This window comes from Pteronotus mesoamericanus, unplaced genomic scaffold, assembly GCF_021234165.1.
Source record: "Pteronotus mesoamericanus isolate MK-2021 breed Mesoamerican mustached bat unplaced genomic scaffold, CSHL_Meso_final contig_230, whole genome shotgun sequence".
Classification (NCBI taxonomy): Eukaryota; Metazoa; Chordata; class Mammalia; order Chiroptera; family Mormoopidae; genus Pteronotus; species Pteronotus mesoamericanus.
This window is the reverse complement of record NW_026555096.1, coordinates 528,029-540,872: the sequence shown is the minus strand read 5'-3', so window position 1 is coordinate 540,872 and position 12,844 is coordinate 528,029. Positions and strand designations below refer to the sequence as shown.

The window sequence follows — 12,844 nt, the reverse complement described above, 5'->3', positions numbered from 1 at the left end:
GAAAAAAGACAGAAAAGAAGAATAGGAATTTAGGGAAATGCAAGACAATATGAAATGTAATAATATCCTTATAATAGGGATACCAGGAGAAGAGGATGAGGAAGGGACAGAGAACCTGTTTGAAAAAGTAATGATGGAGAACTCCCCTAATTGGAGGAAAGAAAAAGCCACACAAGTCCAGGAAGCACAGAGGGTCCCATTCAAGAGGGACCCAGTGAGGCCCACTCCAAGACACATCATCATTAAAATGGCAAATACCAAAGACAAGCAGAGAATCCTAAAGGCAGCAAGGGAGAAACAGGTAGTAACATCTAAGGGAGCCCTGATACAACTAGCAACTGACTTCTCAGCAGAAACACTACAAGCCAGAAGTATTCTGCTACACTACAGGCAAGAAATATTCCAAGCCATGAAAAGCAAAAGCTTGCATCCAAGACTGCTCTACTCAGGAAGGCTCTCAATTAAAAGGGAAGGTGAAATAAGGAGTTTCCAAGACAAAAGAAGGCTAAAAGAATACAACTCCACCAAACCAGCACTGCAAGATATGCTAAAAGGACTGCTTTAAGAGGAAGAAAAAGAGTCTATGAATACCCAGTTCCTTCCTCAGTCACTAATACTTGATATTACCAATATTTGTAGTATTTATTAATCTGATTGTGACAATGATGTGTTGTTTTGTTACTTTATTTGTTGAAACAAAATCTGTTTTTGTATATTCATTGCCTATTTCTATTATTTTTAAAAAGCTTTAAATGACTTGGTATTCTTTATCCATTTTTTGATTAAAGGTTTGTAAAAAATCTTCCCTAAAAAGACAAAAACAAAAACAAAACCTATTAACTCTTTTTAAGATATGTTGCAAATACTTTCCTATTACTTGTCCTTTAACTTTTTTTATATGTTCATTTCTATATAGTCTTAAATGTTTAATATAGTCCTATTGTCAATATTTTACTTTATAGCTTCTGGGTTTAAATATGTTACTTCAGGGTAAGAAAAATATTATTTTGTACTTTCTTTTAAAACTCCTTAGATTTTACATATTGATTTTTAACTCACCTGAATTTTTTTTGTATAATGTGTGAAATAGGGCTCTATAGTTGTTTTATTTCAAGTAATTGTGTTCCATTCAACTTCTTTGTTGAATAAGCATTATTTTCTCCATTGATTTTAAATATCAATTTAATCATATATTACATTGTTAGATATGTATGTTTGTTTCTAGAATGCTTTTATTTTGTTTATCTACTTGATTATTTCTCTGCTGGTGTCATGTTGTTTTAAATGATGAGGCTTTATAAGGGATTTAAATTTTTAATATTTTATAATGGATTTTGACATCTAAATAAACAAATAAAATCTGTATTTTTAATAAAAAGAAAGAAAGAAGGAACTTCTACCTTTTGTGACAACATGAATGGAACTGGAGAATATGCTAAGTGAAATAAGCGTGTCGATGAAAGACAAATACCATATGATCTCACCTATAAGTGGAATCTATTCAACAAAATAAACCACAGGCACAGAAACATGGAGCAGATTGAAAGTGACCAGAGGGGATGGGGAAGGAGGACAGTGGTGGAAAGAAGGAGAAGGAACTCTACAAAGAACATGTATGAATGACCCATGGACATGGACAACAGAGTGGGAATTGACTGTGGGAGAGGGGGGCAGGGTGGTATGTGTGGAGGAGGGGGCAAAGGGGAAAAAGTGGAAACAACTGTAACAGAATAAACATGAATTTAAAAAACAAACAAAAACACTTTCACCTGTTTTTTTCTTAATATATCTCATAAAAATTTTAAATACAAAAAAAAAAGTGTGTATGGTAAACTACCATTACCTAGGAAAGGGGAGCTTCAGTAAATATATGCATTTGCATATATTTGTATATATAAAAATAAATACATGCATCAGAAGAATTGTAAAATAAGAAAACTATAAAATATGAAAAATTATTATCTATGGAGAAATGATGAAATAGGGTAGAGTAGCAAGGCTAGAAGCTAGACTTTTATGGATATCTTGCTTTGAAGAGATTTGATTTTGGAAACTTGTGACTATTTTATAGCACTATAAAACAAAGCTGAGTTTTAAAATTGAAAGTAAAACTAAACAAATGAATTAATGCATCTGTTTTGTGGTATAACTTATGGAGAAGAACTATTCCAATTGACTAATAGAATATCCCCTAAAGACAAAGAGAACCGTTCACTTCTATTACCAATTAGTAGTGTGGAATTAGAATTATATTCTAAGACTGTTGTGTGGGGGTATAGGAAAATCAAGTAAGTCACTGTAATGCTGTCTTGATGAGCCTCTATTTTTGACATCTTTAAAATGAAATGGTGATGCAAGATTGATAAGATCAAGGATAAAGCGTAAAGATAAGCCATAGCAGAGAATGCTCCCACATTCCCTGGGAAGGCAGGTCCCAGGGCTGAGCAGATGCACAAGACCAGCTTGGAGCCCCTCGTCATAGCAGAGAGCAAAGGGACACTCAAACACAGCCAGGACTGTCAGTAGGAAACATTCTGAGCAATGGTAAGGGTAACATCTGTAAAAGATTGAAATTCATCAAATATGTTAAATTCATACATTTGTATCATACTAAAAAATATGAAAAATCTTCACTGGCCATCTTTGAAGGATGCTAGGGAACTACCTCATAATTTTGAAAATTTATCAATAAAAAGAAAAATCAAGCATTAATCCTGCATTTCCTATAGGAATTGTACCTCAGGAATAAATGGAGTTGACAAAGGGCAGTTTCTCTTGACAGAAGTAGTTCAGATAATAAACAAAGATTGAATTAGAATTATCATCATTTTCACCACCCTTAACAAATTAATGTATTCAGGAAGTAATCATCATAGCTGCTAGCTGATGAAGTACCATCACCACCAGGAAGGTAATTTTGAAACAAACAAAAAAATCAAATCTATATTGGATAAAGCTTCTAGATCTAACTACCAATTTACAGAAATTACATGGGACAAAGGGACAGACAAAGTAACAGCATGGGAATGAAATCAGCAAAATCCAGACTCAGGAAAATTCTACAGAACAAACATTTTGGTTTCTCCCCCCACCCCCCCCAAAAAAAATCAAAACAAAACAAAGAAAAGTAGAAAAGAAAAAAGCAGGGAACACAAACAGGCAAACATCAATATCAACTGAATATTTGGTGACATTAAGATTTACTGTTATTTTTAGTTGTGATAATGCTATCATGGTATATTTTTTTAAAGAGACTTTATCTCTGGAAATATATGCTGCAATGTTCAATTAATGAAATATGTCTGGGATTTGCTTCAAAATAATCAGTGTCCAGTGGATGGAGCTGGAAGTGGGTAATAGATGACTCAAGACTAGACCTGTGGCCCTAGCCAGGTAACTCAGTTGGTTAGAGCATCGTTCCTAATATGCCAAGGTTGTGGGTTTGATCCCCAGTCAGGGCACGTACAAGAAGCAACCAATGAATACATAAATAAATGGAACTGTTGTTTCTCTCCCTTCTTCTCTCACACTAAAAATCAATAATTTTTTTTTAAATTGGCTCTGTGCTGTGTGGGGTTCACTGCACAATTCTACCTTTTATGTGTGAAAATGCCCATAATAATAATGGGTTGTTGTTGTTGTTTTTTCAGTACTGTGTGCAGGTAAGTCAAATCAGAATTCTGCCTCCTACTTACCCGGGGTGTGGGGGGTGCTCACCATCAGGCATAACTTTGAGCAGACACAGGGTAACTTGATGAATCCAGAGACTATTCTGCTGGAAGGTGTCTGTAGGGCTGTCTTGGCTAAGGAACAAGGTCAGCTGAAGAGCTGGAAACTGTGCTTAGAAGATAAGGTCCTTAGGAGAACTCTGAATATTGCTTTGTATATAACATAGTTTTATGTCCATTGCTTTGTTTTCAAAACCAATGGTTAAGATCATTTTCTGCTTCTTTCATCCAGCCAAGAAAAACATAATTGCAAATACCACTGTTTGCTCCCAGGTGGCCCACAATCCATGAGTCCTGAGGACAGCAAGGGAACCTAGTCCTACTTACCTTACCTACTCCGTGCACAGGGAGTACAGCTGCCATCCCACAAAGAGGGCTCCATTCAGAGGCAAGGCAATATTCCCATTTGCTAAGGCCTCCCCACCCCTCAGCTCCTGGAGCAGCCTGATGCTCCCTCCCATGGAATATCTGCCAAGGGCCCCAGGGTGCCTTTGTGCTTCCTTCTGCCTGTCTGTAAGACAACTTTCATATCACATACCTTCTGCCACTGATTCCCAGAGAAATACCAAACAATAACACTTGTTTTGGAATGAGCACCCAGGGCAGCCCTCTAATTAGTCCTGTTTGGTCAAGACCAAGACTATGGAACATCATCAGGATTCTTCAGTAGGGCCGGAGCCCAACCTGAGGACCCACGAGTGAGAGCCTAAGTCTCCAGTACAGGGCAGCCCATAGTGGGAGAGCCATTTCCTGAACTATTCATTCATTCCATGAACACCAGTACCCGCTTTATACCACTCCCTGTCCTCTTGGGATGTTCAGTCAAGAGAAGAAAACAGACATTAACAAGGGCCAATCTACTCAATTTTCAATCAGCATTTACTGATATTGGTTTTCTACTAAGTCCTCATGTAGGTTCTTGGAGCATAGTGGTGTTTGAGACAGGTAACATTCCATGAGAAAGATCGCAAAGAAATGAGTATGCACAAAAAATGCTAGGGCATAGTAAGTGACACGGTAATGTGACAGGGTAGCAGGAGGAGAGCCTTCTGACAGAGGGCTTAGAGAAGGGTTCTCTGAAGAGATGACTTTGGAGCTGACCATATTTCTTTCCTGTCAGCACCTGGCCACACGTCCCAGCCTGTGCCCTCCCAGCCACTTACCTGGTAGGCCCGGATCAGGGACTGTACAGCCAGGTGGTCCTCCACCAACTTGCTGGTCTTGGTCCGGCTTGAGACTGCTGGCCTGGTCTCAGGGACACCAGAGCAGGGCTTTGGTTGAAGTGGGCCACAAGAGGCTTCCTCACCAGCTTTCCGAAAGAAGCTGTCCCAAGACTGGGCAGGGGTACAAGCAAGAAAACAACCAGGTCTGAACCTGGAAAGAGTTGAAGGTGGCACTGGTTTGGGCTCTGGGGAATGTTGGGTGTTCCTTCACCACCAATAGCTCTCAGAGCCTTCCCAGGACCATACCAAGAAGACTTCTCAAAGCCAGTCCAGGCCCCCCACCTACAGCCAAGATCTCTCTCCAGGACCCAGGGTGGTGGTGGGGAGGGCTGCTATAACTTGTGACCCCAGGGTTTCAAGTGTGAAAAGGGCTCCAACCCCTCAGGGAAACACATAGTGGGTTGGAGGAGGCCTTTGCAAAGGGCAACTGGGCAGGCAGGCCCTCAGCATTTTCAATGCATCTGTCTTTTGAACTAGCAATTCCACTGTTTGTAATTTATTCTACAGATGTAGTTGTACAGGTGTGCCTAGATGTGTGTACATGGATGATCCTTCCCTACAGGACTATTCATAAAAATGACAACATACAAGCAATCTAAGTGGCAATCAATAGGAAACTGGTTAAATAAATGACGATACATTTAGATTCTGGAAGATTATGTTATCTTTACACAAAATAAGGTGCATTTTATTATTGTGCATGTGGACTATCACCATGATGTGTTCTAAAGTAAACACAGCAGAAGAGGCTATATGGCTTGCTATTATTTGTGTAGAAGCAAAAAGCAGGGGTACATGTGGACAAACAGCTCCATGTCATAGCACAGCAAATTCTCAACCTTTCTCACCTCTTGGCATGCAGAAGCTAATTACTAAAATTCTGCGCACAGCAAAAAATATATTTTTTCCTGATTTGACAAAAAAAATGGTATAATTTTGATTCCTTCACACCAGGTAGCTATTGTTGTGTTGGCTGTTGTCATTTTTTATTTGACATTTAAGGGAAAAAAGGTCAGTGGCCCTGACTAAATAGTCAGGTACTGCATATTTTAAAAATTCTTGTGACACACCAGTTGAAAAATCACTGTTCTAGCAGAACACATAAAAAGGCTTTACAAGTCTCACACAGTACTGGTGGGAGAACAACGAACGTAGCACAAGCCCTGTGGAAAGCAATTTGGTAAAATCCATCAATATCACATACACAGATAATCTTTGACCCAACAATTAATTCTTTGGGATATTTCTTCTACAGATAGTTGCACACATGCAAGATAGGAATATACAAGATTATATAAGATTTTGCAGCAAAATCACCGCAACCAGAGAATGGAAATGAACCAGATGTCTGTCCATGGGGATGTGAGTGGATGTGTATGGAAGTACATCTATACAATGGAATATTACAAAGCTGGGAAAAAGAACAATGAGCCTCTTGATGTACTGACCTGGAAAGAGCTCGGAGATATATGCTAAGTGAAAAAAGCCTGGAGCAGAAGAGTACATGTTACATCACTTTGTATAAAGAGGAAATCTAGAATTAAGTTTGCAGTAAGTTTACCTAAAGAAATTCTCTGAAAGGACACAGAGGAAGCTGAGACTAAACTGAGACAGACAGGTGGAAACTGAGCAGATGGATGGATTGGGAGGGAGCCTTTTTATTGTTTAACCTCATACTTTTTGTTTTTGGATCATGTGAGTGTGAGCAAAGAGGAGGGAGAGCAGCTTCACTTTTTACTTTCACCCTATCATCTGATTATTATTTTTTCTTTGCAATCAGCAGGTATTTATTTTCTCAGCTCAATACATACCTAAACACTTATGTACCTAACTACATAACAAGGTGCCATCTGGAGAAAGCACAGCATGACAAAGGAGCAGGGGCAGGTCTCAGACCAGGTGTGGGTAAGGAAGGCATTGTCAATACTTTTCAGGCTGGCCCACTGCCCACTAGGTGGTTCAGCAACAGGAAAGCAACAGACGTTCTTCTTCCAACATGAGGACAAGGCTCTTTCACACGCAGGGATGATGGATTGAAAGGGAAATAAACCTGAGCAAGATCACACAACTGACAAGTTGTTTCTCCCCACTTTCCTCTCCTACCCCAGAAGCTTCCCTCCCACACAATGGGCAGGATAGGGGTGCCAACCTTGTGGACACTCTGGGGGTTTTCCAACCAGGCGAAGTACATCTCCTCCATGTAACTGGAACTGCCTCCACCTCTGTGGCTTGGAAAGGTGGCCCGTGGCCCAGACGACCTGCTGCACCAGCTGAACATCTGGATGTCACGTGGGGCCAGAAGCCTTGAGGCCTGTGCCCCCAACCGGGATGGCAGCAACCTCAGCTGACTCATTCTGGATACAGGGAGAGGCACAGACCAAAGGACTAGAACAAAAATAGGCTCTGATAGCTACTCCTTCACTCATCTGTCATTTGTCGGTCCTACTAGGCAGGTGGCAGAGGAGAAGAAGACAGTCTGCCAGCCCTCCTGGGTTCACAGCCTTGTGGGAGATCCCAGGACAATAAACTCCACCAGCAGCTTTCAGCTTCCCTGAGTCCCAGTCCTGCTGTGCCTCACCCACCCCAGTCCATGCTCCCACCATGCCATCCCCCCAGAGCCTGGTGCAAAGACAAGTACAACCCGTGTCCTGGTAGCACACAGCCCAGGTCTTGGGGGCCATCAGAGGGTCACAGGGCATGTGCATGCAGAACCCCCAATAAGTAGTAGGCCACTCAGCTGGCCAGCCTGGAATTTGAGAAGGGAATTCCTCCATGGACTCGGTGTGCCATGTCTGGTCAGGAAAAAAGCCAGAAGAAAGGGGTCTGGCTGAGCTGCACTATCTCAAGAGGCCCGTGGTACAGCTGGGTCTCCAGTCATTACAACCGAGGTGACCAGTGACTTCTTCTAACTGCAGTTCTGACCCAGAGCACCCTCCTGGGCCAGAAGGCCAATGACATGGGCATTAAATGTCCCACTTTACAGTAGAGAGGAATGAGACTCAGAGAAGGGAAGGGCACTAGGTACCACCAGTGTAGGGCAGCCCAGAAGGCAGGCCCCATGCCCATCTCTAAGCTGGAACAACTCTTTGGCTCCTGTATCCTTCTCGGAGCTTACTCTCAGCACCAATGCCTTTCAAAACAGCTAACAACTCAGGGAGTACAGACAGGCTGGAAGCCCACCCAGGTTGGAAGGGACAAGAACCTGGACCTCATCTCACCCCCAGTACATCACCTGCTCTTTTCCAGGGAAGATTCCTGAGTAACAGTGGGGAGTTTCTTCTACCCTCCAGAGGACAGGAGTTCTAAGAGCGTCCTCCAATCCTGAAGAGCCCCCAGGATCCCTATCAAGGCAACCTGAGGGTTAACAGGGCCCACTGAGGCTCCTGCTGCCCAGGTCTTGCCACCTTGTCCTACACAGGACCGCTGTTCCCCCACCTCCACAGCTGTGAGCACAGCTCCTTCCTCTGCCCTAGACCAGCACTGCCTGGACATAGAACAGCTCCCCCTGAATACTTGCTAATGCTCTTCTGCCCAGAGAATCCCAGCCTGTGAGTAGGGTCCAGCACGAGAGCCACTCCACCAGAGACAATGCCAGCAGAAGGGGCCTGGTTCCCATTGTACAACTCAGTCCCAGAAAAAGTGCCTCCTGGGTCATAACTGGCTCCCAGGTCCTGCTTCGGCCTGGTCCTGAGGCAAGAGGTCTTCAGCCTGGTTTGCTCAACCAGCAGGGCCCCTCTCCTACTTAATTAGCTCAACCAAGTCACCAGAACCATCTGCCAGGGGGTCTGCATGCATCTGACCCCATTAACATGGGGTCAGGCTCCAGTGCGGAACAGGGTACAGCCCTCCCAGCATGCATCCTCCATCTCTCCCTCCAGACGCACATGAGCCAAAGAGATGGGGAGATGATCTCCTCAAGCAAAGCAAAGTGGGCTCCTTAGGCAACCAGCAGCAAGTCTAAATAGAGGAAAACTAAAAAGCAAAAATAAATTCCAGTGCAGGAAGGAAGGAGGTGGGGTCAGCTGAAACCTGAGCCCCAAGTGCACCAAACTTCCTTCCCACATGCTTGCTCTTGAAGCTTCCAACTACATGTTCAACCCCACAAGCTAGTGATGCCAGGCCCTAGAGTGAGGGTCACTAGGTGCTGACCTTCCCCTGGAGCAGAACCTCTCCAAGTGCTGAGTGGAGGCTCAAGACATGGGGTCCTAACCCCTGCTCTACTTCTGACCACCCCTGAGGCCTGAGCGAAAACAGGGCTGCTCTGGCCCAGAGAGCCACCAGCCTAGGAGCTACTGGCCTGGGATATCAGAAGAATCTAAACAACACACGAAGCTCTACCATCTGAAACCAGACAGCAAGACCATCCATCATGGGTATAAAAATAAGAGCACACAATGAATACTGAATCTGGGGCAGGCACTGCGCTCATTTAACCCTCTTATGAGATGGGCACTAGGATTCACCCCACTCTATAAACATGGAAACTGAAGCACAGAGAGGTTAAGCTGGTGAGTGATAGGGCCCTGTGTGGTTCCAGAGCCTGTGTCCCCCTCACTGAGGAGTCAAGACACAAACTCAGATTTTGTTTGGACAATGTGTTTTCCAAAGGCTGCAGCCAGAGCTGCTCTCCCTGCCAACACTGATCCCTACCCCCATGCGATGGTTCAAGGGAACAGTGACAAAGTCCAGCTGTACCCAACCTGGCTTGGTGCAGGGACACCGAGTTTAACAAACAATGAACTGCCTGGGCCAGACACTGGGCACTGCTGTGGCCTTCACCCAGCCTGGCAGGAGAGCAGTCAGCCAGTCACTTCTGCCCCTTCCCAGCAGGACTTGAGGACCCAGGAGCCCTGGAGGGCTGGGGACAAAGCCAACCTCAGTATCTGGAACCAGAGCCCCTGCCAGCCCTACTAGGGCCTACCTACACAGTCAAAGGCAGTAGCAAAGAGTCAGTCAGGAACCCTGGACATCCTCTACCCAGCCCAGCTCCCAGTACATTCCCAGGCAGGTTGCTCTAGGCAGCTCTTGGGGTGGAAGGGGTCTCCTCTAGGGAAAAGATCGGTACTATCCCCACCCTTATCTTCAGAACAATCACAACTGCAGAGATCCCAGGTCACTAATCCTCCCACACACAAGGCCCTGGTGAGGACTGCTCTTCAATCCACCCACTGTAGAAATCAGTTCAGAGGTCCCAAGAAGGGAAGAACCCTCTCCAAGACCTTGAAGCTGAGCAGCAGCAGAGCTTGGACTCAAATTTTGAGAATTTGGTGAGCTTTTCTCAGGCATAAACCCCAACTCCATTTTTTTTAACTCAAAGAAAGCCCCAGAAGCAGACTCCAAGGTGGGAAGCAGGATAGGGAGGGGGTGCTTTTTACTTACTTGGCAGAGGTGAAGGGCCTAAGCTAAAGCACAGAGAAGGCCGAAGTACAAAAGTTGATGGGGCCTGTTCCAAGGCGCGTGTGGGGAGGAGCTGCGAGGGCGGTCCATGGAGGAGGGGTGTCAGAGTGGGGACCTTGGGGACCTGTTAATGCCCGTTGCACCGTGCTGGGACCTCTGAGTAAACCGCCCCCCCTCCCCTCCTCTCACATCTCTCTGGGGGTGGTTGAAACATTTCCCAGGCTGGTTGTGACATCAGGCCCATCTTGCCCCTCTCAGGACTCGGTTTCCCCATATGTGAGAGGAGACAGTAATTAAACCCATCTGTAAGGGCTCTGCCCCCATGAGGTCCTGAGACTTTGAAGCTGACTGCAGTCCCGCCAGGCACGAAGCGAGGGCCCCTCCCAATCAAGCGTGCTTGTCCGCAGCTCCAGCCCATTGACAGGACAAAGAGCGTCAAGCCCTACCCTATACCACAAAAGGTAGCATGGGCAGTCTGTAGTCTTTAAGCTGATGTAGAAACCCCACCGTTTGCGCGTCACTCCTTTACGCAAAACACTGCACTCGCAGGGTTGCACCAGCGCGGAGAGCTGCGCGTCCTAAGGAAGGCCGCAATGAGACAAGGGCGCAGTCAACGTCAAGCTCATTACCCCCTACTCTCACCCTCACGGGGCCCCCCGGCTCAAGACTGCGGGCAGCAGCACCCCAGGACCTGGGAATGGGAGCAGAGAAGCCGCCCCCAAGACGGTGGGAGAAGACGGGGCTAAAGGACTCAGAGGGGAAGGGCCACAGCGCTCACCCGGCTCGCGGGGTTCGCGTGGCAGAGTGGTCCGGAAAATGCAGGTCAAGAGGGTGAGCGCAGACTTGCAGCGCGCTTTGCCAATTACCTGAGTCAAGTGATACGGCTGCGCAGTCGGTCGAGCACGTGTCCTGGAGAGTCCCACGCACGGGTGACGTCTCCATGGATGCCACGCCCCTGTACGGCTGGCGCTGCCCGCGGTGCTGACGGCCCAGGCTCCAGGCTGCATGCTCCAGGAAGAGAGATCCTGCGATGCCCGGCAGGGCGACCCGAAACTGCTAATTGACTACTGAGCTCCAAAACCCCACTGTTCTTTTCCAGACACTAAGGAGCGTGTACCAGAAAACAAGGAGACGTTTGTGTGTAAGGGAGGATAGTTTCAGTTTTATCGACTGTAAACAACATGGTATTAAAAGTCCCTCTCTCTTGAGGCTATCCTGAAGAAAAGATGAGGTAATGTGTACACAGTTTTTATCACAAAGCTTAATACACATTCTACCCATCCATTGTTCCAGTGATGGGAACAGGCTGCCTTCACTTCCCTGTTGCCACAAGCAATGCTACAGTAAACACCTTCCCACACTTCCTTCATTAACGTGTACAGAAGTTTCTTCGCAATATATAATCAGGAGCTAGATTGCTAGGTCATGGGTATGTGTGTACAGTGCTTAACTAGACTCATCAGTGTCACACTGCTGCTGGAGTCTATACTCCCATACTCAGGGCAAGAGGATATTTAAGTTCTCATAACTCAGCCAGTGTTGACAGTGTACAGCTTTCTAATATTTGCCATAATAACAGATACAATGTCATGTTATTTTTTTTTAAATCTACATTTCTGTGATTATCAATGATTTGCATTCACGTTCTTTTTAGTCCTGGGGTTTTCCTATTGTATCTCTCTTGGGGATTTGTTCTCATTTATATACAGGAGATCCTCGTGTAGGAACATATAGGAATGTGCATGTCTGTGATTCAAACCACCATCAACCATCTATGGATTATTGTAGCAGCTCCCTAACTGGCCTTGTTGCTTCCACATTTGCACCCCTGAAGTTTAATCTCAACACAGCAGACAGAGTTTTCCCAGTTAAAACACTGATTCAAATCACATTGCCCCTTTGCTCAAAACCCTCAAGTGACTTCCCACTTCATCCAAAGTAAAAGCCAAAATCCTTGCATTTGCTTCTAAGGCCCTTTATATCATCTCAGATACTTCAGGCATGCAACCATGCTAAATGAAGATTAGAGAACCAAAAGAAATATGCAATATAATACTCCACATGTTAATTAAAAACACCTGTCCACAAAACTGCAATATACATTTCACAAGAAAACATCCAAATATATACCAAACATATCAATATGGCTGCCTAGAAGAGCAATGGGTTGGGGGGTGCCGGGGTAATTAATAGATTACCCATACCAATACTGATCAGGTGCCATGAACAGTGGAATATGATTAACTCTACACTCTGCACCTAAAGTCTGCCATAAAAGTTGTTTATTTGAAGATATTTTAAAGTCCATATGACCAAGAACCATACTCATTTAATTTACAATTATATCCCCAGCACTTTTCATAGTAGCCAACTCATAGTATATTTTCAGTAAATATTTGTTGCATGAATAATTGAATGGGTAAATGGACACTTAACTTGGATCCCAAATGGTAAATATAAATAAGAGTTTGTCAGATGGAGAAGCATGGGGGTCAT

General features: G+C 44.7%; 1 protein-coding gene across 5 annotated transcripts in view; it reads right to left on the bottom strand.

Annotated features, from left to right (window-relative positions):
- OGDHL (oxoglutarate dehydrogenase L) overlaps positions 1–11,203 on the bottom strand; it is a 31,323-nt gene extending 20,120 nt beyond the window's left edge. Inside the window, exons 1-4 of one of the 5 annotated variants that reach the window (XM_054572365.1) lie at positions 11,127–11,203; positions 10,331–10,421; positions 7,101–7,336; positions 4,892–5,062 (exon numbers count right to left, since the gene is read on the bottom strand). In XM_054572365.1, the coding sequence (XP_054428340.1) occupies positions 4,892–5,062; positions 7,101–7,304 (375 nt within the window). In that variant the 5' untranslated portion in view covers positions 7,305–7,336; positions 10,331–10,421; positions 11,127–11,203. Of the gene's footprint in view, positions 1–4,891; positions 5,063–7,100; positions 7,337–10,330; positions 10,422–10,855; positions 10,872–11,126 lie in introns of those variants that run through there. The other 4 variants (XM_054572363.1, XM_054572366.1, XM_054572364.1 and 1 more) reach the window with 4 other exon arrangements.
- Positions 11,204–12,844: the final 1,641 nt, after the last annotated feature.